Consider the following 27,716-nt stretch of genomic DNA (forward strand, 5'->3'; position numbering starts at 1 on the left):
AGGCAGGCTGCCTCCAAGCAAGCCTTGCCCACTTTACTCACAACCCCCAATCAGACCTCCCATTCAAAGGAAATGGCTTTCAGGATACAGACATGCAAAAGCAAAGGAACCCCTCACAAATTACCTACACTATGCTCATAAACAGGAATCAAGAGCCAAGGCTGTCCAGACCTTTGAGGGAAACCAATAACATGAAGGAAAAGGACCAATGATTAAAATGCAACTTGCAGACAAAGCACAGTCAGCTTAGAGTTAGAGAATCAAACATAAATATTATAGATCTTAACAATGCAAAAATAATTTAATGAACAAATTTGGAATTTAAGAGTCGAAAGAGATGGAAGGAAAGCTGGGTGCACTAACTTCCGCATACTTAATAACAAAGAGTCAGTTGCCACCTTCTGAGGTTGGTGCATTACAAAAGAAGAACATTATTTAAGTCAAAAGCAAACACAAAAAGAACTAAAAGTAAAATAATAAAAAATCGGGAGGCAGAAGTGGGAAAGGAGGTGTGCAGAGTCATCCGTCATAGAGGGAGTCAACAGATTCTGTTCAAGGTTGATCAGACAAGAACTAGAAGTAGTGTGCCCAAAGTTACTATGGTAACTAGAGAAGAAACTAACAAGTGGCTGCCTCTGGGGTTAGGGCGGGGTGGAAAAGGAGGCTTTTACATTTTATTGTATACCCTTCCGATCATTTTTACTTTTAACCAGATGTATGTCTCTTGTAAGTAGAAAGAAAACTAGTCTAATTTTTTAAGCAGCATGGCATAGAAATATCAAAGGAGTTGAAGTTTGCTACTTTTAAGTTGGATATGATAGTCAACTTTTTGAGTCTCAGTTTCCACATCAGCAAAATAGGGAAAATGTCTCCTTGGTGGGGTAGTTCTGAGTCAATTAAAGGAAATAATGTAGATGAAAGAATCTGGTTCAGTGTCAGACATATTTCTCAATAAATATTACTTAAAGATGGTTCAATCCCCTTTCCTTCCTAAGATGCTACCTCAGGCACCAGCACAGTCACTTCTAAGGAATTTGTCTCAGAGGAAGGGAGCTCTCTGCGGAATCATGTGCCAGGTTAGCATGCCTTCCTCGAAAATCAAGTGGGTCAGTCTATGGTCTTAACCTTTGCTTTTCAACGTTTAAACTCTTAATTCACACTTTGGTGCAGTTGCAAACAGGACACACAACTGAAAACAGGAAGCTATACATTGTGACTTCTCCAAACAAAGACCAGAGGCCAAATCCAAATATATATAGCAAGAAAGATCAGTCTGTTATGTGCCTAAATTTTATAAGATACAGTGTTCTGCAACAGCCAAAAATATCTTTAACATTGGCCCAGTGCTGATACCTAAAGATCTGTGAGTGGGACTTGACCTCCCTTGGGTTAAGGTATTCCTCTATTAACATGCAAACTTTCCTAGGGGTAATTTATCAAAGCCTTTCCAATGTACTTAACTGAGAATTTGATTTGAGGGGGGAAACAGATTCAAAAATGGGACAACTACCCACAGACAGTAGTGTCGGGAAGGGGCCCTGTGCAGTGTGCTGAGGGACCACAGACGACTGCAGGAAGTAAAGAATATTTTTTACCTACTTCAAGGGATTGCTTAGCGCTATGCCTAGTACACATCTGCACATTCAGCCCAAGTGCAATGGCTCACCCTTCTTTTCAGGCCAAGGTAATAAATACAATTAGAACAGAGCTTCTCAAACTTTAATGTGTACATAGGGATCTTGTTTAAATGCTAATTCAGATTCAGTAGATATGGGTGGGGACAGAGATTTAGCATTCTGAACAAGCTCCCAGGTGACACTGTTGCAGTTGGTCTGCAGTCCATACTTTGGGTAGGAAGGGGCTAAAAGAATCCCTTCCTTTTCAGTGCAATGTCTACGACTCTAACCCTGGCTCTTATCAACACCCTCTGAACCAAAAGCAACAGTATCTTAGCTGGGGAAGAGGCAAAATATAGTGGTTTTGAGAGCAGAGCCTGGTCCTTGGAGTCAGACAGACATGAATTCAAATTTCAGTTCTGCCACTTATATGACCTTCATTTGACCTCTCTATCCCTGAATTTCCTCCGTTGTCAAATAGTGATGATATCTACCACACAGAGAGGCTGTCAAGATTCAGAATAATGTAGCAAGGCACTTAGTTTGCTGCCTCCACTAGATGGTCTCTTTGCCTTGATTCATCCAACAATCAACTGCCAGGACAATCTCCCTCAAATACGCACTCATCACATCAGTCTATTGCTTCAGGGATCTCTTAATGACTACCAAATCAAAGGTAAACTCCTTAACTTGCTATTCAGCTCTTACTGTCCCTCGTTTGCTTACCTGTAAGACCCACTGCGCTCCTTCCTATTCAATATCACCTCTGGTTATTACCTTCTCCAGGCAAATCACCTCTGTGCCACCATTAAATTTACTAATTCTGAAATGTGGACACAAGCATTTGGAGATCTAGGGAACTTCTAATCAATCACCTGGTCCAAACTCTTCATTTCACAAATCAGAAAATAAAAATCCAGAGAGGCTAAGTGACTTGACCTTGACAACAAAATGATTACCAATCAGTATGAAAACCTGATTTTTGGACTTCTACTCTAAATGTTCTTTTCAGCAGATTTTCCCACTTTCTCTCTAGCAAACTTCAGGAACCATGCAAAACTCACTTTTAAAAAAAGGCCCTCCGTTTACAATTTACTCTACAACCTCTCAGAATGTAGGCATAAAGTTTATGTTTTGGTTTATTCAACATGATGCCTGACTCAGTCAACAAATAAGGGAAGAAAATATATGACTGACTCAGCCAACAAATAAGGGAAGAAAATCAATGATACCGATTATTTGCCTTGGTACAGGCCAAATCAATTAAATATTTTAACACATACTAGTTACTATTTTCGGAATCTGCCTTGTTAGAACTTAGATTGCTGATAGGTGGCTATCTTCTCTTTCCAACTGGATTACAAGTCTCTTGAAAACAGGAATTTTTTTTCTTCATCTTTGAATTCCCCATTACCTTGCCAAGGTACCTTGTTCCTTTCTTCATGAATTGTGTAAATAACTGCTAATTTACTGTGTTAAAGATGCATCATTTTTCACAATTTGAGTTTTATTACCTTTGCAATATTTCTTATCTAGCCCACTTTGTTACAATCTTATTTGCCCACTTTGTTTTATAGTGATGTATTTTCCCATTCAATGGCATAAAAATTAAAAAGATGACTCTCAATGGCTGTTTTTATTTTATGCATATATGCCTTTGTAATCATAAAAATATTTTACATCTGTGTATACTTTATATCTCCAATCACACAATATATATCTTGAGTGTAAAAACATGTTTTCTACTTTTTTATCATTTCTCCAAACTATAACCCCTCAAGTCTACCAAAGTACCTGAAGCTAGGCTATACACATTACAGAAGGACTAAAATAATCATTGTTCTATCTTAACACAAGCTAGCAATTGGTGTATTAAAGGAACCCAAAAAAAAGTTAAAAAAAAAAACACACAAGTGCAACAATATGTTATGTATACAAAGATATGTGTAAGTTGCAAACTAATCTAAATTCTCAGAATAAAATACAAAAATATGATTTTTATTATCGAAAACCACATGATACTATAGTTGGTTACCCTAAATGGGAAGTAATTGAAAGAACCTTGTTTTTCCCGGTTTTAAATATTATTTCACATTCTACTGGAGCCCAGAGAAAAGTAAAACATCTATTGCTTGGCTTTTACTAGAACTGATTAGTGCTACACCTAACTTTACGCACAAAAAAATCTTCCTCAAAAGTCGGTGTCTATCATAAAGCAGAAACTAACACACCATTGTAAAGCAATTATACCCAATAAAGGTGTTAAAAAAAATGTGTAGTGTGTAAGAATTTATCCATTAAATTTATATTTATGCACATGGATGGATTTATATCTAAGCTTGTTGTAGATGCATTATAAGAGTTCATTATTTATAGGCATCATGGAGATAATCCTTAAAGTAATCCTTTGGAATAAGTGATTTACATGTTTTATAACTTCAAGTTTTCATATATTGGATTCCTTAAAGAAAACGAATACCAAAAAAGAAGAAAACATCATCTACTATTATGAATTATGATCAAAAGAGCATAGCCTTTTTTCTTAATCTCAAACTTTAAAAATAGTTCCATACGTAAACCAGTATTTTTTCATACAAACCTATGTTCTTGTAATGCTCACAGTTTTTAGTAACCTATATTACTTGGGAATTTTTAGTTAAGAAGATACCAGGACAATAAATGACTGTTTTATATCTTTAGCTTCATTTTAGTCTTCCTATATTCACGCCCTAGAGATTCCAGATTCTTATTCACAAAGTGATTATGGTCTAGGACTGAATCAGATTTGTAACAAATGTCTACTATGATCCTTCAACCTATCATCGACGGGCAGAGCCAATATATGTCTTCTAGCTCACTGAATCCTTTCACCTTACCTTAGGGACTTTCCACAATGCTACACGGTTAGATGCTTGCTTTTACAAATAACGAAAATGAATGAAAAATGATTTCAAAATAGAAAAATGGAAACCCAAATCGTTATATAGTATCTAAAAGCTACCCTGCATCTACCACCTTAGTGCCTAAACAAACATTCTAACATGACAAGGGATATTCTTTAAGGTTTTGAGTTTCATTATCTCTAATTTTATCTGATTACTGACATGCACCATTTCTACTAACACTTCAATATATCCAGCCATACAATAGCATAAAACTTCTAATAGTGATCTACAATAGTCTAGAAACCATTATGATTTGTTTTAAGTTTTTCAGAAAAGAATAAAAGCACAAAGCTAATAAAATGAAATTTCTATTAAACATAATTTTTATAAATATTACCAAATCACAATGAAACTAACAGCAGTCATACAATCATTTATAAAATGTATTTTCCCTCAAAAAATAAAAACAAAAAAGTGTTTCCAAAGAGAGATGAGAAAAAACTACAAAGTACAATATTTTTAAGCTACAAGCGTTACAAAAATCTGTCACCATCTACGTTACAATTCTAGTCATCAATAAGGTACTTTGTTTTCAATGCATTATTCAAAAATCAATTATATCAACTCTTTTGTATAGAAAAGCAGCACACCTTTCAGGCAACTAGTATTAATGAGTAGACATGACTATAGAATATCCATCTGTTTCTCTGACAAAGCTGTGGCTACTCTAGTCACTCATTGAAATTCCATTAATCTGGTGTACCAAGGTCCAATGCGAAAATCAAAACTCCATCTAACCCTTTATCAGTTCACAATAACCTACAAGTGAACTCTGCCTGTTAGCGTGCAGCAAGTTGTGATTTTGCTATCAATCAGGCAGTTGGCCAATAAAAAAGAAAAAAAAAAAAAAAGGCAGGCTGGAAACAGCATGTCTGGCAGGGTTTGAAGACTTTGTTTTTGTTTTCTGTTTTCATTTCCTTTCAATTTCTATAGGGTGTCTGGACCTTGTGAGATTATGCATTATTCTCCTTGGCTGTGATTTAATTGCTACCAGCAATCAAGTCGAAGCATCACTGAAGTGTGCTTGAATTTCATTAGAAGATATAACTTATGCTACTTTCCTACAGTACCTAATAAACCATAAAGAAACCAAAACACATATGGCTTGAGGGAATAACTGGAAAATTAGGTAGCCATTTGGGAACTGAATGAACTTTTGAACCAGAGGAACAGAGAAAAAGAAATATTAAAGGAAAAGACAAACTTAGAATGCACACAGAGATGTGCAGGTTTGACCTTTATAGTACCTTGAAAATTACATTAGCATTATGAAAAATACATACCATGTTTGTAGTTTATAATCCATCAAAGTTCAGATACTTTGTTAGTGCCTACCATAAGGTAAAAGTCAAAAGGACAAAACAACAATCTGATTTGACAAAAGGCCTTTTGGTGACCTGTGCTAATTTAGTTATACTTGTTGTTAAATGCATTATCATTTTATAATTAATATATCATTAGACTAAGGTCACACAATGAAGGAAAATTTATTCAGCAAAGGAAAGAGAACACATATAACGATCAAGCTGCAGGAAGAAAAACTAATATGACTAGATGATATTTTAGAGTGGAAATTAAAAGTTCAAGTGGTAGTTTTAAAATTAATTTAGAGTATTCTTAGAAGAAAATGTAAAATTATCAAAAACAGCATTATTTATATACCAAAAATGAATAATACTAAAAGTTAAATTTTCAATCTAAGAATTGGTTACATAAACACTGATGAAAATGCAATATTTAACAAAAATTTAAATGTTACACATAAATATAATTTATTAAATTATATTCAAATATTGATAATGTTTTAGCAATAAATCTTTTTCATGCTATTAATGTATTTTCTTTATGTTTGGTTATGAAAACAAACATAATAAATTATTTACTCATAAGAAAAAAACAATAATCCTATAAATGATTATTTACAGGATTATTTACATGAAATGCAATAGCAATTCACTTTTCCTAACAAATCACTGGCTCTCACATGTATTTAACTGTTGGATTTCTTAGGTTGTAATTTTTTCAAGATGGCACATAATGCTTCCTGGTACATCAAAATATCTATGCTATTTTGAGAAATCCTGAGCATATATATTCTATGAATATATTCTGTATGTGTATGTATCCATATCTATATATTATCATGAGTATAAGTACTCTCTATATATGTATACATACAAACATACTCATTTCTATCTACCAATGTTTTCCAGAGAAGCAAAACAAACCACTGTAATGTGTCTGAAAAACAGTTCAACTCAAATAATAATTCATTGTTTTGCCTGAAAATATTACTTCATCGATTATAAAACATTTTCTAGTAGAAATGCTTTTGAAGATCAGGTTAGAAAGGGTAATGCTCTGTTTCAGATAATAAGTGTGACTGAAGAAAAATGTGATTCTTTTAAAAAAATAGACAATATAAGAGAAAGAAATTCTTTCCTTTTAAAAATAGATATTAAATGTTAGCCAAAATGTAAAATTCAACATAAAATGGATATGATTATTGTTGCTACACACTGTACAAAGTTCTGAATATAAAAAAAAGCTTGTGTTGTTCTGAATCAGTGGTTAGAATGTTTATCACTTATGCATGTACTTGACTTATCCCTGTTCTGCAGTAGACATAATTTTATACCTCATAAAAGCAATTTATGTTTCCAAAGGGAATAATCTGGATAACATAAAATGTGGAGTGCTCTGTTGCAGGAAGCATATTTTCATTCAGCAATTGTATTTAGAGATGCAACTGCACAGTTTGATCATCATATAGTGGCAGAAGGCATTATTCATTTCTATGTCTATGTGAAGCTTTGAGTGCCACAAATTAATATGCACGGCTAATTTATCAATACACATTCTTAATTTGTACCTATATATCACCCTTATAGGTCTCTATAATTCAGATGCACTCAACTGGGTGGCATAACAGAGAAAGCACATGCTACACTAAAAACAAGTTTCATAACTTTGGCAAGTTTTTAAAAATTAATTAAGAAATAAATAATAAATTTTATTACCATTTCAATTAATACAAAAAACTATAATATTACTGTGTAATATAGGATATTTTTAAATGACAATCAGAAAAATGAAAATGTATTATTAAAAGAAGCATTTGATGGAAACCTGTCTCAATGAGAGAAGGCAATGTAGAAATAATTAATTTAATATTTTATGAACTCATTTTGTATGAAGTTTTCAGGAAAAAAGAGATCAAAAACCTTCTTCATTATTTATAAAATAATGAAATACAACAAGCCATTAAGCAGCACAATAAAATTAATTAAGAATCTGATAATATCAAATTAACCAACAAACTTACTGATAATGTTCATACGATGATGCAAGCACTCTCCTAAAATTTCAAGTAAAGAAAATTTCCTAGGAAAAGAAAGAACTACATACTTAGGAAAACCACTAGAGAGAGCTCTTCTGTTCCTTAAAAGGTTCTGGTAAAGGTAAGTTAACTGAAGCCTCTGTGTTCATCTGCTTTCTGACAAGACCACCACCTTTACACATTGCACTGTTTTGTGTTAGAGTGTCAAGAGGTATATTCTATGGGAAAATGTCGCATACCATCAGAGGGGGCCTCATCATCTTTATCATATCTTTCTGAGGCTAATGAAATAGTGTCTGGAGGCCCAGCAAAAGGGTCATCATATTCTTCTCCATCTTCTATATCACCTATAAAAGAATCAGAGAAAAAAAGAATGGATATATGTATACATGTATGTATACCCGAACCATTTTGCTGTACACCTGAAACTAACACAACATTGTAAATCAACTATGCCCCAATATAAAGTAAAAATTAAACTTAAAAATATTATAAAAAAAAAACAAAAACTAATCAGAGAAAAGTCTTTTATAATTTAGCCATCTTTAAAAGTGTTACTTTGTCAAAGAGGTAAATTTTACTATTAAATTCGGTCACTTTCATAGAAAACCAAAGAAAAAATTTTGAACTAGATAAAAACAGATCCTATTTTAATGTATATTCGCTGTAACTTAGCTAAAGTAAGTTTTTGAAAGTCAGTACACAACTGCTTCTTTCTGTTACAAAAGGACACAACTTCCAAAATTATGATGGTCTCTACAAAGAGGAATTCAAAAAAGTGGAAGCAGGTTAAAACATAGTGTGTAACCAAAACAAACAAAACCAAAATAACAATAACAGCAACCAAAAGAAGCATGGAAAGCACAACAGAGAAAATAATTCAAGTTAATTCCATTTACCTACTCAATAATTGGAAAAATGATGATGAGAAATTGATAATTCAAAGCCATATGAACATTTTATGTTTTCATTAAAAATCACAGATTACATTAGAATAGATTAAAAATACTCAGTTGTGTTTTCAAGAGCAGGAATCTTTTACGAAAAACTGCTTTAAAACTCATATAAACCTTTTAAATTCAAACAAGGTGATTTACAAACTAGACACTTTCGATTTTGCATTCAGTGGTATGTTACTTTATTTTTTTCTTGTGTTCTGGCTAGTTTTCTAGATGATTTCCAAATCTAAGGCTGACTGGTTGGCTTGAAGTCATTTAATCCCCACAATAAAATCTTGTGGTTTGGGTTTTTTCCATATACTCATTTAGAATAATTTTTTAAAAGAGTGAATCAAACATTTGCTATATCCCAGTTATATCTAAGCACTCATTCTTCATCCATATTGAACAACAAGGAAAAAGGTATGCTTAATACCATATAAATGATCTGTTAACAATTCAAGTTACTTGTTAAAAATTCAAGAGAAAAACAGCCACCTCAGGTATCACCTAAAAATCATAGTGAAAAGTCTCCATAGGAATCCTAGAGTGCCTATAGTATTACTTTTAGATCATAGTTGCTAGGCAGATCCAGATTAAAGCTACCTGGCTCTCCAAAAGGATATCTGTATCCTCTGACATACATCTGATGGGTTGCACCCTACTTTCACCATATTTTTGGTAGAGGAAAGAGCCTCTTTCAAGACAACACTTTCAAAATAATAAAAACCAATATTCATATCTACTTTTTAAAATTTTGATATTTTATCAGCATTCATCATCCCTACCCTGAAAGTAAAGATATCTCCCATCAAGACAATAAGAGCAGAATATAGAGATGACTATCTTATTGTCCTTAGTGATTATACCATTATGTGTACCATACATGGTGATGTTTCTTCCCCAATTAAAATTCCAAGAAACATGTACAAATACTACTCATTCTTTGGATCTTAATTTCTCTTTCTTTCCAGATGTTCAAAGTACTTCTCAGAACATTCAGTGATCCCTTATAATATTTCTCTTATGGAAAGAAGAGTGGTCTGATTTAAAATATGAGTTAAGAGAGAACCTCATAAAAAGTGCTAGTAAAAATATGTTTGAACATAAAATGACAGCTCATGGAATACACAGTAGTAAAGATCACAAAATTCTCAACTGCTCAAAACTGCTAGAATATCCTTAATAAAGTAAGAATTTTTGTTATGAATTTTCTAAGGATATTTCAAATCATGAACTATAAATCTTGCTATGAAAAAAAAAGTATTAGCACACTTCGACTACATCACCATAACTCAGCACTTAGCATATCACACTATTAAGGATACGGAAATACAACTATAAAGCTAATGATTCTATGGAAAGGATCTTGAAAAAATTCAGATGCTCATGCTTAAATCTATTAAACTCTGTGTGGAAATACACAAAAAAAATTTTTTAAGTTTTGAAAATCAGAATTAGTTTATTATCCTTTGATAATATCCATTATATATTTTTTGTGTATATATCCATGTATGTACACATACACACACACACAGCAAAAACATCATTATTAAAGCTATACATTCAATAATATTTAATATAAGTTAAAACCGTTCTATGCAAATTAGTCACTGACATGTTAAAGACCTCTGTGGTTTTTGGTTTTGTTCAAAACAAAAAGAACACTTTTTGGATTATAAAGTGAAATTGTCTTCAATTTACCCATTCTAAGAACTGCAGTTCATTTCAAATGTTGGGTTTTTTTTAAAAAAATACTGTGATATTTATATTTATCTAAGACAAAATAAATTAAGTACTGCTACTGGCGTCATTTCTCCCCTCCCCGCCCCCCCCTTTTTTAAAGTTTTCCTTGAATTTAACTCAGAAAGTAAAGAATAAGCATCCCTGTGGCATCTGTATAGGGTTATTCCCTTTTTAACTTTCATTAAGTTGAAAAAACACATCATTTTTCAAAATAGTCTTCTTCGTTTTACTGTTGTTCCAGAGATGATCCACCCCTTCCCCCCATCCCTAATTATATTTTTCAACTCAACAAAGAGCTGCTATATTATAAGGAGCATTAATTGAACACAGGGGTCGCTGTTGAGCAGTGCAAAGCATTTTTTCTCCCCAGGGGCTGAGTACTTGCAACTATACCTGCAAAGACTTCGATAAATTAAAAGGAAAATGTTCAACGTGTGTTCATGTAATAGAAAACTGAACTCCAAAGCAACAATGGGCATCAGGTAAACGTATCCAATACAATTTACAGACATAATTGAAAGCATTACATCCTAATCAGACATCTAAAAGAAAAGCATGCTCAAATGAAATGTCTACAGAATCATTAGTTGGCAGCCATTCTATTACCATCACACATAATGTCAGTGGTGCCTTGAGCCTGTGCCAATGACAACAGTATAAATTTTGCATCTCATTTCTATGGTCATAAAATTAATGATCAGTTTAAAACTACTTCTTTGTAAAAGTTATTGAGCAAAGAAAAGACATGAATGTGTCCCTGTTATGTACTCAGAAGGATAATTATAGGGTTGTTGCTCATTAATACTGTTTCTTGTTTCCCTAGAAAAGCATTTGATTTATCCCACAACTTTCAAAAGTTTAATTAATGATACAAAGTTAACAGTCTAAAAGACAATGATCCAAGACTTCTTGTCCTGTAATTTCATTGGCAAGTTAAATAACACATCAAAATCAAGGCTTAGGTGTATCACAGCAGCATATTTCTTTGAAAAATATTTTTAAATTTTTAACAGTTGGGTTCAAATTACTATTATCCCTTCTTTTTTATATGGTTCACGGTCAATTAACATTTCCTAAATGCCTGGAGATAAAACCCAACAGCAATTCAACAGTCATGATCCCACCATTGAAGGTGATTTAACCAATCTACTGCTTGTTTTAGCAAATACAGTTCTATTTTGAATGCAATCAGGTAAACAGTAAACTAAATAATATACCTAAAATTCAGATGATAACCATTCCATTTCCCAGAGAATGAAATGTAAACTTGGTGGGGAAAATTACTTGAGTGAAAAATATTAATTTCTAATTTTCTACTCAGTTCACTTGTCCAAAATAATTTCTCAAGTGATAATATACAGCTATGAATGGACATAACCATTTAGCTTGTCATTTCTTAAGGGAACCTGTAGTTTAATTCTTAAAAATTTGAAAGATTTGAGTCACCACAAATAAGAGTCTCTTCATAACTCTTCTACCATACAAGGGCTAATTTACAGCATGCAAACATGAGGCAGAATTTTAAAGGAAGGACACCATTCCTCAAGTACTACCTTTGAAACAGACTTCTACTACTATAGGCCCCATAATCTCAAACCTGCTTAACACATTTGTATAAGGCCAGAGATGGGGGGTGGGGGTAAGGGAGCTGCAAGTTTTTGCTCAGATTTCACTGGGGAGCTAACTTTCAACAGAACATATACTATGTTAGGAAGAGTAACGGAAACGAAGTTAAACGTCATCCAAACTTCTGACTTTTCTGCTGTTCTCAAGGATTCCATCAGAACAAACTAAAATGGGTCCCTTCTTATCTAACAGCCCTGTTACTCAAAAAACTAGTTTAGTCCATAAGTAAACTTAATAATACCAATGAGGTCAAAGGAAACTGCTTTCTAAGTAAACCTATTCATATTTAACAATATCAATGGAGTTTTAGGATAAAATCTGCTAAATAAATGTTTTAATTTAGAAGAAAAATATTTTAAAGGAGAAAATGAGAGCTTTTTAGTTATGACATCTAAAGAGAATTGAAAACAATATATTCACATTTTTTAAAGCTGTAGACACCCTTATTTGAAAAATATTCTCTTGAAATATTTGTCTCATGTTAGTATGCATACCCTTCCTTTAGTAATTTATGGTTTCCTCAAAATTTATTTGAAAACTGAATTATAAATCAAGGTTTACTAAATCCTCTTGATAAATGAACTTGAATCTGAGAATACACATTAATATAACACTTATTGAACACTGACTATGTGTCATGCATAGGTATCTTCACATTATCTTATTCTATAAAGAAAATAATAATACCAAAATCATCACTGGAGTAAAACAAGCCTAATATAAGGGCAAGATACAACTACAAGTAAAACTTTTTTATCATATACCTAATATATATTAGAAAATTCTATTTTATACTCAGTCAGTAACACCTTTACTCAAGTAGTAATATATTTTCATCCCCAAAATAATTATTTCAAGTCACATTTAAGAGCGCTATGACTTTATGATGTGACAGAGAACAAATTCTGAAATAATCATAACTGTAAAATAATTCTAAAAGGAGCATAATTCTAGCGCATGAAGCCTGTATTTAGGAGTATACTTTATATTACTAGGCTACATTGTAACTAAGAATAAAAAACTAGGCTTAGATAGTTATTCTGTCATGTACAATATCTAAAGACTATAAGAAGAGATGTGAGAGGAAAGGAAGGAAGGATAACAGACATCTGTGAACATTAAAGTAACTAATAACTCACTTATTTGAAACAAATGTGAATTAATTCATTTTATTTAAGAACTCTCTTCCAGGTCCTTTTTTTCTCCCAATAATGATATTAAAATGGTACTTAACCATCATGTAAAAAAAAAAAAAAATTATGTGAAACAAATAGGAGTATAAAGGTAAAAAGCAGGAAAATAGCCTCTGGTCACTTCATTGTGACCCTATATTGACCTGAGAGAGAGAAAGAGAGAGAGGGGAAACAGCCAAAAGGATTTCTGCCCAGGTCTCCTTGGATGAAGACAATCCAAAAGCCCCAAGAAGAAAATGTAAGAAAAAAAAGAAAAGCAGCATTATCAAAATATACTTACATGAATTCAATTTATTCAATGTAGAGATCTGATTATTAATAAATTCCTGTTTTTCAAAAATATGTGTTTTGAGCAATTGCTTATTCAACTATTAAGCCTGTACTAACTTCCCTTTACTATTTCTAACAAACTACAGAAATAGTCTTTTTAGAACAGTCGAATTATACTTTGAGGGTAGAATGGCATAAAATTACTCAGCTTCTCGTATTTCTCCAAGGTATACACCTAATTTATCCACAGGCTTACTTTTGAGTAGGCACTCTTGGTGATTAGTTAACTCAATACAGCAGTATTGAAATACAAATGACTTATTCAGAGGAAAATGATTATGGGGAATCTCTGAATTCTGTGTTACTTGAACTCTTATTCTAGGCTCATTTTTCAATTTCTATCAAATACTATACAAACTTCCATTCTCCTTAGAGACAAAGAATGTATCTCAGTAATGTAATTTTAATATCTACACACCTGAACAAGTCCTAAACCAGAATACCAAAGGGAAAGTTCCTACCCTATTATTGAATCATATGCAATTCTACATATATGACTTTATACTATCACATTTTCTTAGCTTAAAAATGTTTAACGTACAAATAATTAAGTCACAGTGAGAGTCCAATAAGTAACCACTAGAACAAAATGTGCCTTTTAAGAAAAAAGGCAGAATCTGATACGCAATATTTCCCCTATAAACAGTGCACTGTATAAAAGTTATCATAATTCAAATGCATAAATTCATTATTTTTATACTCAACTAAGCAAAATACAACATGATTAAACCCACAGTTTAGGATTCATTATAGAGAACAAAGAAGTAGGTACTTGTGGAGAGGAGTTTCCTGCTCTTCCCTCTATTTAACAGTGTTAAAAAATTTAATACGGAAAAAAATCTCTTCTTATTTCCTCTAATCACAACAATTGTGATGACTTAATGTGAAAATAAACAGTGGTTTCCTTTTAACTGATTTTAGGTTTGTCTGGTTAAGTAGCTGGTTTATTGAAATCGTCATTACTCTCTCACTTATCAGTTGGCAGAGATATGAGTTACTCTGTGGTATCTGCTAACCCCAGTTAGAAGATGCCACACTGCTTCCCCCAAACTCAGAGCCTAGCTTCACATAGTTAACTGACCTCATGTTGTGACCCTCATACCAGCATCCACAGGCTTCAGGTCATGACCTATGAATTAGCATCATGGAAGTAAGGGCCATACCAAGTTTCCCTTGCAGAACCGAAGACATGAAATAGTAGAAACTTCCTACGCCTTTCTGGATTTGGTTTTCAGTACGCTAAGCAGCTGTCTCTCAAATCTAAAGGAAGACAATCAGCTTACCAGCATTCTCACATATTTCGAAAACTGAAACTGAATCCCCTTCTTTGAAAATGCCTATGGCATACATTTATTCATATCAAAAGAATCACAAGAATAATAAAAACCAGCATTTGAAAAAGATTTTACTCATGCTCTCAAACAAAAGTTGATACTGTTTTTAAACCAATTACCTTTTCGAAACATTACCTATGAGCACCCAGCCACACGCCCTCCTGCTCCCATGACCACTATAAAGTAATCTCTACAGGGTTAAATGGTGTTAGGTTGGTATCTCGCCTCTGCCTCACAAAATTCTTCCGTGTGTAACTGCACGTATATACCTTTCTTAACAAACTTCTGCCACAATGAAGTCTAAGAACCATAAAACCTAAGAATGTTAAACACAGATTTCTGCATGAAAGATTGTGCAAAAGAAGATTGTGCAGAGTAGATTCTAGATATGTTTTTTAATTTTATTCTCAGCAGGGGGAGCTAGCACTCTCATCTTTAAAGTCTAAGTATGCAACACAGAAATTTAAATTTTGACTTCAGCTATCAAATTTCAGTATGTGTTAGATTTTCCTATTGAAAATCTCTGCAGGGAAAAAAAAACGTCAAGTTTGACAAAACTTGAAAATTTACCTTTGCCTTGAAATTCCTGAAGATAGCTGCAAAATAAAGCAAGAACATTATATTTTAAAATAAAGGTTGACCAATCAAAACAAGATCTAATCAATGGCAATAATTCAAGTCTATTTTAAAATCGATATTGTAAATATAGATTTAGAGAAAAAACTATTTCCTATCCTGAAATGATAATTCCAAAAGGCTTATGGATTTATAAAAAAGGTAATTTTAAAGACTTAAGTTACAGTAGTAAAACCAGAATATATCTTTAATACATACAACTTAAATTACATTTGTTCATTTGAGTACCTGGAGGTATCTTCCATATTTATGTTAAAATTCTCAACCTACCTATGTCTTATCAGTTAGACCAAATATATCCTCAAATAATCAAAATAAACAGTTGGACTTTGCTAGAATGCTTAGAAAAATACATAATCAATAGGCTTCACAAAAAACGGTATTATGATAAGCCTGTCTGTTTTTAAAAACTATTATAGTAGAAATATAGTTTGTCCTTTAAAAATACCTCAAACCAATTAAACTAGAACATAAAACATTTAATCCCACAGTAATCAGTCCTTCATTAAAATGTTAATTACAACGTTTCTTATAAGTAAGAAATAAGTAATAAAAGGCAAGTAAGTGACTTACATAGACTTTACATCTTTTATCTTCTTAATAAGGGAGTCTCTCTTTTCCTTTGCTTTCTTGGATAAATTTTCCCCTCTCAGTACGCCTGCTACAAATGTTTCAACATCTAAACCATGAAATATAAGAAAAAGGATACAAATTATAGGAAGGAATCATTTTTTGTGTGAAGACAAATAGGACAATGATTGTTTCTCCCCGTAAGTGTTAGTATCTGTACAATTTGTTACAGTGTTTTTATCAATCCAAAGCATAACAGTTGAAGTATGTTTCAAATACTAAATTGGACAAATCTGTTCACCACTTAGTTAATAAAATGTGTATGCTCTACTTATGCTTAACACAGCGAATGCTATTTGAATGTTTAGCATCATTAAACCAGGAAGAAGCGTGCAAGTTTTAATAAACTATGGTGCCCCATAAACAAATTCTCTGTATAAAAGCAAGTGCAGAGCTTTCATGCATGTTACTATCATTTTTTAGTATTTTGTAAGTTCCTGTATGAACAGGTCATTCACAACATTATATCAATATAAGCTAATGTCTCTGGCGAAGGCATCCTTTTCCCAGTGTAATCAATTTTCAGGTATATGCAGCGCTTAATGCTTTAGAGGAAAAACAAATCCCTTTTGCTAGCCAAGATTCCCAAACCAAACCCTCCTCTTTCCTACCTGCCCCACCTACTCTGGCCAGCTATTCTCAAATAAAAAAGATAATCAGTTGTGTGGTTTTGTGTGCTCTTGCTTCCTGCCTTGGCATTACTACCTGGAAATATTTCTTTAAATAAAGGAAGAAGTGGCAAAATAGATTTAGCTACTATTTTAAAATACAGTAACCAAGAGATAAGACTTCTGTGGCCTCATATAACATTTTCCCAAAACCTCTTTTATTTTTTTTAATTCAGTAAACTTCTAGATTATTCTGCTTTCTAATTCTCTCTGGTATACAATTCCACCAAATCCTTATTGGTTTGATTTTACAATAGCCCCACTCTTATTGTTCATGAAATACTGTACAAGTTTAAATTAACTTTATATTCAGAATTTCAGATGTCACTTTGAGGTATCTAACGTAGAAGATACCATTAAAAATGTTTCAGTAGGTATGACTATAAACCACCCATACTTCATATCGAAGAGCTGTGTATATGTTTTGCTTTCTTTTTATTTAACTAATTTGTCTCCTAATTCACACTGATAAAAAGATGGTATCAAAACATACAATAATATTATACTTAATTCAAAGCAGTATAGCAAATAGTCTTTCAACTGTACTTACAATTAGCAACTTAAAACCTAGTATTTGAAATAGAATGTTATAACTGATTTTAAATTCTTGATTACAAAAGTATGTTGATCCAAGGAGTGAAGCTGATTAAACTGTTATTCTATTCATTCATAATAAATTGTGCAAAAGTGATTCTTCACTAAATCAATATAAGTAAAATAATTAAAATGTAGTCTTGGAATAATTTTGAGTAGCTTTCTGGTTTGAAGTCCATCACTGACTAATGTTAAAAGTAACTATCAAAATGAAACAAAAGCAAAATGTCACAGCTTCTCTTTCCTTGAGCTGTCCCTATTTTGAAGAGGGGGACACAGAGACATAATCCAGTACCAGTGCAAATTGGACCCACACTTCTAAAGTGAGTTCAAAATAATGAGACATAAAAAAGCACTCTTCTCTCAACTCTAAATTTTGTATGTACCCAGAGGAGCAAGGCAACCTCTGGACATTCAGATATTAGCTGAAATGGAAAAGGTCATTGGCTTCTCTGAGATGGCTCCAATAAATCTACTAAGAAACTGGAGTAAGAGAAGGAGTAGCACCTCTACCGCTGATTCTTTCTTCCAACCAGACTCAATACTTGGGAGAATCACTGGCATAAAGATTGGTAGTTTGCTTAATGTTACTTTCACTCAGTGTTTGTCTTTAATTCCCTCATCCACACGAGTATTTAATTGCCTATTTTACATTTTCATTATACAATACAAGTTTAAGCAAACAGGATCTCTTTTCTATCTCCGGAAGCAATAACAGAACGAATTACAGCCCGAGTTATTTCTTTAAAAGGTCTTTTCAGTTGTATAAAAACTCAGAAAACAGAGGGGGCTTCCCTGGTGGCGCAGTGCTTAAGAGTCCGCCTGCTGATGCAGGGGATGCGGGTTCGTGCCCCGGTCCGGGAAGATCCCACATACCGCGGAGCGGCTGGGCCCGTGAGCCATGGCCGCTGAGCCTGCACGTCTGGGGCCTGTGCTCCGCAACGGGAGAGGCCACAACAGTGAGAGGCCCGCGTACACGAATTACAGCCCGAGTTATTTCTTTAAAAGGTCTTTTCAGTTGTATAAAAACTCAGAAAACAAAAAGCTGTAATGCTCTGTATAGAGTTTCCTAACAGTGCCAAAAACATTTTTAAATTATTGAGCTACGCTATTTTGTGAGGAAATACTTGGTGAAGGAGTGAGACTGCAGGAAGCATCTGTGTTGTTTTCTGAGTGGGAGGTGATTCAGAGATTGTGCAAGGGAAAAATTCTATATTTTTAGAGTAGTCAAGGTATTTATTCCTAAACTTCTGCCACAAAAGGGGTTTAAGGCAACTGAAAAGATTTAATAAACACTGATTTTTAAAAATTATTTCACAAACGAGATGTGGAAAGCGTACAACCTGCTTTCTGGGGTTTTTTTGTTTTTGTTTTTAACAAATAAGAACTTCATAATGGAAGCGATTCCTGCAATAGTCTTCGTTTGTTGGTCCCCACAGACCCAATTGGTTTTCAAGTTTTTGAAATCCGGGTTTTTTCTAAAAATCCATACTGTGCCCATTTATTTTGAAATCGAACGAAACCAGCCTCTCCTAGGCACAGGAGACCCTCTGGACGTGCCCGCGGCCTTCGCCGAGCCCCTGCGCAGAGCCCCGACCCCGTTCCCCCGGCGCAAAGACGTAGCGGGTGCTGGAAAGTTACTCGGCCTTCACCGGGAGATGCTCGGGCTCCGCCGTCCGAGACACTGGGAGTGTTAAACCCCAGGGTTCCCGTCAGTGGAGCTGTGAGCGGGGAGCACTGGTTTGGGGCAGCGCCCTCGCCAGACAAATGGGACTGGATCTGCGGCTTTGTAGCTCAGAGCCAGGGTAATATTTCAAAAGCGAGCAATAAAAGTCCTGGGCGACTCAAGCACTCCCCTGGCTGGTTGGAAAAGAGATCTGAAGCTTTTTATTGTGCTCTGAATAGCCCTGCAAACGGTAAACTAGCGAGCGCTTTAGCCCTCTTCTACCTTCCTTTAGGGGTCACGTCCCTCTGTTAATATGTAGATTTCACTGACTCCAGACTGCCTGTAATTCGGGGAACAGCCATAATTCGATTACAAGAAAAGGTCAGCCTGCCTCCTCGCTGGCCTCTTGGCCTGGCGAGTAAGACAGAATTCCTCTTTCTCACAGGAGGGATCTCGGCTCACCCGTGTCCTCCACGGGAGAGGAGAAGCTTAAGGACCCACCCGGCCACGTGGAGAAAGCGCAGTTCCGGCGCCCTCTAAGCCCCAGGTCTAATCCCTACCGCCGCTCCGCGCTTCTCCACGTAGACCGCAGGTCAGCGCCGGCCGCATTTAACCCCAGAATTGGCCCCATCTCCATCCGCCTCTGCCCCCCAAGTCATCACCAAGGAAAAAGTTACTCAGCGAATACAAATGTGCTGGTGATTTTTGCTCCTGTTACACCTTAGCGTTTGTCAGAGCAAACCTGATCTCCCGGTACAACTGTAAAGATCTGGGGGAGAAGGCCGCTGGAAAGATCTGATTTACAACCGCTCTGTAGATAAACGTTAAGGTCTGAAAACAAAATTAAAAGATGACATCATGTCTTGGCTCAGCAATCCTCAAGCAGTTTAAGTTAGAAACTTCTCAATAGCCATCGCAACCCCTAAGAGGCAAATACTTAGCACACACCAAATCACCTAGTGGTACTCAAATTTGCCTTTTTTTTCTTTTCCTGTACATATGGACCCCCTAGAAAAACTGCCACTCATCTCCCCATAGAGCCCGAGAGGCTAGGACAGGTATCTAACACACACAAGCTAACAGCTTTCTACCAATTTCCATACTAATTACAGTTTCAAGGTGAAACCACACAAGGTTACAACAGTTTTTAAATTCTTGCAAACTATAAACTGTCGGCTTCTCCAATCTGAGTACATAGCACAGGTTCCAACTCTTTAAGAAAAGCCGGGGTTTGACCACTTGCCCTCACCATCCTCCACCATGGAATATGACTTCCAGGCTGGAAGTTGTAAACAAGTCACAGAGGTAACACCTGGTGTCTTCTGCCTAGTCCTCCAACCAACCAATACCTCACCTCCCTGGGCAGGCATGCAAGTGTGTAGGCACAGGCGCACGCGTGCGCACACACACACACACACACACACACACACACACACACACAGCCTCTGTGATGGCCTGAATTGTATAGGAGAGGGGGCAAGAATTAGAGTGAATCCACTACCACATGCTCAGCCCCAGATCAATGAATAAGTGTAAAACCAGTCAAACCATACCCCAAATGGCTTTACGACTTAATTCCACATCTTTCTCTACTTTATGAATTGGGCCAAGTTGCACTTTGTATTCACTGAGGTGCTATCACTAAACAAGAATCTCAGCCTAGAATTTAAGTTGGCATCAGAACAAAAAGAGAAGCTTTTCTTCTCTGTTAAAGGAGGGTATGGTCTGACCAAACACCTACTGGTGAAAACATAAAAATCAGTTCAACTGGGCACATGTAGCCCAATTAAGCTAAATGCCCAAATTTGGAAAATGGCTAATTAAAAAGTTGATAGCGCTAATAAATGTCTTTCTCTTGATTTCCCAGCACCTTTACAGGTTATGGTTGAACTGTGGACTTTTCAAACATGGAAAAAGAGACAGGAACAAGCACAAGGAGTTCTCAAAGTATGATAGGAAAAACGTACCTGAGTCTTACAATCCAATCATCTGATTACATTTTCAAAATTGGCTTTGGAGGCTAAATGACTTATTTGGGTGGAAAACTGAACTGTTGAAGGATAGAGATGAATATTTTTCACCTCTAAAAGATGACTCAATGAATAGCACCTTATAATCATCAAAATCTCTTTACCACACATTTTCAAAGAAGCCACAGTGAATAAAACATTAGTCTGAGGTTTACACTATATTCACTGTTAGGTATCATGTATTGTAATGTGTTCACTATGTGATTGAAAAAGAAATGTAAACTCAGCGGAATGAAAAAGATAGACTTGGCTTTAATTGAAAAAGACAAACTAAGTGAAAAATGAGTATATAAAAACTAGCCTATGCCAGTTTTATCACCCATATATGACACTTAATCTTAAATTTATGAGAGACAACTGAACTGCGTTTCAAATCACCAGAGGCTTTTCCCACTCTGATGTTTCTGTCTTCTTTCTAGTAATTCTTTAATGCTGATAAAGTAGAGCTAAGCTCATTAGGAAATTTTTTATATACTTCTCTTTTTTTAGAATATTTAGATTTCCTTTTTAAAAGGAAACCAGTGATAATTTGGATTGGGTAACTATAAAATTGTGCATACTAGCATATTATCAAGAGCTTTATTTAGTAATCTGAGATGAAAATACTTTAAAAGGAAAGTCATGAAAAAAAAACAAGACAGCCAAAGATCCTCTCCCAAGAAAAAACAGAATATTGTATGCTTAACATAGGCAAATAATTTTCCTAACATCACATCTTAAGTCATCTATGTTATTTGACCCATACAAGAAACTATAACTTTCTAGTCCCTTGATTTACAAACATATATTCCTATTTCTAGAAGAGAAAAATCTTAGAGGTGTCATGGACTGATTTCATTGTAAGATCAAAGGTTCTCATATCAACTTTAAATCATTAGTTATTACTGCCAAAATGGGGCAGGCTTGTTCTTGCTCTATAGGAAAATCCAGGTGCTAAAGAAGTAGGTGACTATTGCTGACTCAGTAGGTGGCACTCTTCCCTTTACATACTCAGCCAATGCCCCAGAAGGAAGTTATGGGACACTAGATACACCATAAATGATTCTCATAAGAAAAATAAAACCGAAATGTTGACCAAATTATAAATGGAACTTTGGAAGGGTGGAAATCAAACCACACTATTCTCAGCATTGAAAACAATTCTACCTCTATCCCAACTGAATTCCGTTCTTCACCTAGTGTCCCTAAAGGGATTATCAATTATGTGTGAAGGTTTTTAAAAATGTCCTGGAAATCCTCAATAGAGGAAAATGCAATATTTCTAATCAAGACTGCCAAGTGAACAAAATCTCAGGGTCACTTTGCAGACACCACTGTGTTTATTGTTTGTTTGGGTTGGGTTTGATTTTTCAGAGTATGCAAACAACCATCATTTTCTTCAACATTGGTTTCATTTTCTAACTCAATAAAAGAAACTAACATTTTCTTACAGCTTTCCTTTTTAAATATTGTTGTCCTAAAACAAATGAATGAGAATATCTAACTGCAAAACACCAAGAGTCCAGTATTCAAAGGGCGATTAAACAAATCAAGGGGATTGGGGGTGGGGGGTGGCGAGCTGTTGTTCTAACTCCTCTCACTTTCTTGCCTGCCTGGAGGAAAAACTCACATAAATCAAGATTATTCTTGCTGTTCATCCTAGTCAAAATATTTGGATGTGGGAGAAGATTAAATGGACAAGATTTGGGATAATCCTTTGATTCTAATTATCCCAGCTAAACCTGTTCTTCCATTGTGGTGAAAAAAAATTAAAGGTTGCCTGGAGTGCATATGGCAGTCCCCAATTTACTTTTAACAACAAAAATCTGTAAACCTTTTTCTATTCATGGGACAAGAAAATAATTCAACACTTTTATAAAAAGTATAGGCTATCAATATTTAATATACTGATCCCACAGAAATAAAAATAACTAATGGTCAAACTATATAGCCACTTTTTCAAGAGCATCATTAAATGTGAGGTAAGAATGATAACCTCTATGGATTTTTGCATTTCTAAAGAATTTTTTTTTAAGGGAAGGAATCAGAAGGAGGGGGGGAACAAATATTGAAAAGGAAGCCTAAAACAGATATAATCAGAGGAAAAAATAAAGAGAAGAGAATAATAAACTGATAAGAATACATTTGAGCACCTACCTCTATCAAGCAGTTGAAACGTCACATTTAACACATATGACATAACGATTTGGATAAAGGGAACATGGAGCGCAATGGGAAATGTCCAAAATATATTTTTTTACTAGGCGTTATCTTTTGACTTTATATTCTTTTTTTCTGAAGGGATTTTAATGCCTGAAAAGTTTAGTTCCTTATCTTCTGTACCCTGGAATTCTAGCATAGCGCCATGCATTCTAAGAGTGCTCAACTGTTAGCTACAACCACCACTGCCAATATCTCCTTCTTACTTTCAAAGAAAGAACTAGGTAAGCCAGCAATATCTTTAAAATTCAAACCAATGTCAACTCTTCCTCTATAGTTTTAATAATTTTAAATCTAACCATGTCCTATTACCCAAACACTTGAATAATGCAAATGATCATTCACAATCCAACAGAATTTTTTGGATAAAAAAATGTGAAAAAAAAAATTACTCAGAGCACTTATTCTTGAAACCTTTCCTACCTCAAAAAAAGATTTTAATTAAAGTCGACCATAAAATGTTAACCATTTTCTTTGAACGATTAGTTTAAAAAGAAAACTGAAAAACACTGGTTCACTTGTTTCATTTCTTTACAATTTATATCATATATATTTCCTCATAGCCATACCTCTTGAAAATATCCTCTGAAAATAAAGTATAAGTCAAATTTGTAATCAACAAAATTTTAGTGTTTTATTATTTGTTTTTAATATTTCATGTGTTTTAATATGTGATTTGCTTTAAAAGTGTGAAATACTGAAAATGTCAATAAAATGCTTTTTAAAACGCTGATTTCAGACATTATGTAAGTATTATTATCTGATTAAAGAGAGAGAGAGATGGCTAAAGTATATAGGAAGTTAGCAACGGCAGATAATTTAAATATTATTTAATTCTGAGCTGTCAATTAAATTACGCAAATAAGGGCTACATGAAATATTTGTAATCTATGGGGATCAGAGAATAAAGAGTCTCATAACCCATATATCATACTACCTGCAAATGTATGACTATGGATCCAGATAGCAAACTGTCTACTGTGGAGCTGTCAAGCTTCAAAAGCATGTACCCAGAGGTCTACACTTTACTTCCGAAACTCAAAAATTCACACCTAGAATATCCTGAAAATGGTGACATCTATTTTTAGAGTTATGATAAACAGTTCTCTGACCTGGTGACTAAAATAATATTCTAAGCAAGGAATTCCAGCATAGTAACAACAAAAATGTTAACTGCAGTAAAACAAAATCAGCATTCACTTGAAACTCTCATAGAATGGAATAAAAGCTGCCTTAACTCAGCCCCTACAGTTCTTTCAATATTTCCCTTAGTGGTACCCATTAATGACAACAAGCATTTCTTAGAGTAAAACACTGTCCCACCACAAATGCATTCACCACACTGCAATCATGTTCACATAAACATGTCTGCATTCATACACTATTGGTTTTATTTTCTCTATCATATTCAAGATGCTAACCACCAAAATAGTGTAACAGCATATAAGATTTGGTCTCACAGTGCTCTAACAGTAACTTACTACTTAAAATGTGACATTTTAAACACCGCTTTAAGAGTTAAAATAAGCAAATTGTAACACAGGCATCTAAGAGAAATTCTTTTAACCCAGTTATTCATGACCAATATTGAAGGATACTAAAGAAACAACTAAAGAAAAGTAAAAATTTTTAATCAAAATTCAGTATTCAGAATTCTGATGTACACATGACAAAGTGAATAATGGGAAAGAATTCCAGAGCATCAGGATAGGTAAGATTTGTGCCACCCTAAAACAGATGTATTGTCTTTTCTACCCTGTGCAGAAATACAAATTTTTTAACAGCCCTTAGTGAAAATACACATCTCCATATCAAGTATATTAATGAGCTAGCAGTGGATTCATAACAGCCTTGAAGAATGCACCTTTAATTCCTAAGTTCCTATAAATGGTCATTTTAAACTGGAAAGGGGAAGATGAGGGTGCAAAGATGAAGTACTGTACTTTAATCGTGTGACACAGGAAGTTGGACTTTAACACATCCTTCCTTTTTTGTTTTAACATGTTACTCAGGCTGAAGACAAGTGGCTATTTGAGAGGTTCTCTTCGAAGGGCTCAAATATGGGTGGACTGAATGTTGAAGAAAAATGGGAGTTTTAGAAATGACAAACCCTTTGGTCTCTTTGATCTCTCTCTCTCTCTCTCTCTCTCTCTCTCTCTCTCTCTCTCTCTCTCTCTCTCTCACACACACACACACACACACACACACACACACACGGCGTCTTCACGACGTACACAGAATTGTCCTGATCGCGTTAGTGTAGCCGACCAAGGTCGGCTACAAGAAGGTCCCCACCATCCTCACACCAAATTTCAACACACACGCCCACTCCCGTTCTCAGACCCCACTTCCCCACTCCCAGTCCCGCTCCCACTGGGCAGGAGGCGCGGGGAGAGCGGAGAAGGAAGGGAGAGACTCCGAACGCTTCTGTCCCCACCGGCTCGCCGTCCCCGCGCCCCCGCCCCCGCCGCGTTACCCGCCCCCTTCCCGCTTTTTACCTGCCAACAGGTTCCTAATTTCCTCGGGGAGGGGGTGGGGAGAGGAGGTGCAGCTGGGGTTGGGCATGTTAGGGAGCGCGGGGCGTGCGGGGAAAGGACCTGCGCTGAAAGGGGACTCGGCCGGCTGGGGTTGCGGCTGCGACCTAGACTTGGGCTAGGGGTCCCGGTAAGGACAGCGGGGCTACGAGTCCGGACACTGCTGGGCCGACGCTCACAACAAGGAAGTCACTGAAGCCCCAGCCACGGCTGCTGGACTCTCGGCCCAGCCCCGCCCGGCAATTCGGGGCGGGGCGGTGGGCGGGGAGGAGGCCCGAAGGGCCAGAGGGGCCTTAACTGCGCATGTGTAACCCTCGGTTTTCCTCGCCTCCGAAAAAGAGCCCCTGGGCAGGCCACACCCACCGCTACGTAGGGGCGCGGGAGGGGGAGCGGCTGGTGGGAAGGGAGTGGAGTGTGCCTGCATCACCTGATCCAGCTCCTGAGGTGCCTTGCGGCCATTTTTGTCAGTGGTACCCCCGCAACTGCTGACCATTTCTCTACGGTCCCGGAAAATAAGATATCCGTAGTGCCTCCAGGTTTTCCGATCAAGAGACTTCTTGGACCTTAATCAGCCCCGCTAAGGTGTAACACCTCGCCCAGTACCCCACATGGAATTTTCGACCGCCCTAAACTATTATGGCCTTCTTTGTCCGATTGCATGATGGCAACAAAGTCCCATCTTCAGCCAGTCCTCCTTCAGAAGCCAGTCTGGAGCTGCTCCAGAGAGCGCTCTGATTGGCTCTTACACTACTTTTCTACCTAATTTAGATTTTTGGGGTGACTGATTTCCCCCACTACGAAGAGCAGGGAGGTCTAGTTACAAACACAAAGTTAAATAGACACAGATACCACTATCTACCTATAAGGATCAAAAAGAAAATTGCTGGTGATTAGTAGAATGGAATTATAAAACCTGTTCACTCCAACCTGATCGTTTAATCAATACATACTTATTGTCTCCTATCTCCAAATCTTCTTACAGGTTTTCTCTAAAAGATACGTTCTGGTGCTTTTAAAGGGGTGTGTGTGTGTGTGTGTGTGTGTGTGTGTGTGTGTGTGTAAGAATATAAGTAAATAAATAAACACTTTTTTTTCTTCAGATAGGAACCGCCATGGCAAAGGTCTTTCCTAGATGCCACTATTGTATTTTGAAGATTGTATTGCAGCTCCAATAACAATGGAAATTGTTTATTCCTCTACCTTCCAACTCTCACTAGATCAATGCTCCTTAAACTTTAGTTTGCTAGAATCACATTGAGAACCTATTAACAATGCAGATTCTAAAGTCTCACTCCCAAAACTTCTGATTCTGTCTGTTTAGGATGGGACTTTACTGATTGCATTTTAAACAAGCCCCATAGGTGATTCCTTCTTGCTCCTGTAGGGCACAAAATTCGTCATAACTTTCATCCCCACCTGGAACCCAAAACATGACACAGAGCAATGGCTCCATTAATATTTCACACCAAAAAAATCTTAGTAAAAAATTAAGTAGTCAAATACAAGTCATTTTTGTATAATTCTCTGAGAAATACACCAAACACTAATTGTAAAAGGAAAAATTAGAACATTTTGGAGTTCTCTCAAAACAAAAAGACAAAAACTTTACAATTGAAGTAAAACGTGCAAAATAACAACAAAAAAGACACCCCAAAACAAACCTATTCCCTAAAATGGAATCTGAAATTCCT

General features: G+C 35.5%; 1 protein-coding gene across 1 annotated transcript in view; it reads right to left on the reverse strand.

Annotated features, from left to right (window-relative positions):
- SKAP2 (src kinase associated phosphoprotein 2) overlaps positions 1 to 26,215 on the reverse strand; it is a 153,795-nt gene extending 127,580 nt beyond the window's left edge. Inside the window, exons 1-4 of the mRNA XM_007466073.1 lie at positions 25,990 to 26,215; positions 16,278 to 16,383; positions 15,639 to 15,664; positions 8,141 to 8,248 (exon numbers count right to left, since the gene is read on the reverse strand). Coding sequence (XP_007466135.1) covers positions 8,141 to 8,248; positions 15,639 to 15,664; positions 16,278 to 16,383; positions 25,990 to 26,056 — 307 coding nt within the window. The 5' untranslated portion in view covers positions 26,057 to 26,215. The remainder of the gene's footprint in view (positions 1 to 8,140; positions 8,249 to 15,638; positions 15,665 to 16,277; positions 16,384 to 25,989) is intronic.
- Positions 26,216 to 27,716: the final 1,501 nt, after the last annotated feature.

This window comes from Lipotes vexillifer, unplaced genomic scaffold, assembly GCF_000442215.2.
Source record: "Lipotes vexillifer unplaced genomic scaffold, Lipotes_vexillifer_v1.1 scaffold150, whole genome shotgun sequence".
NCBI lineage: Eukaryota > Metazoa > Chordata > Mammalia > Artiodactyla > Lipotidae > Lipotes > Lipotes vexillifer.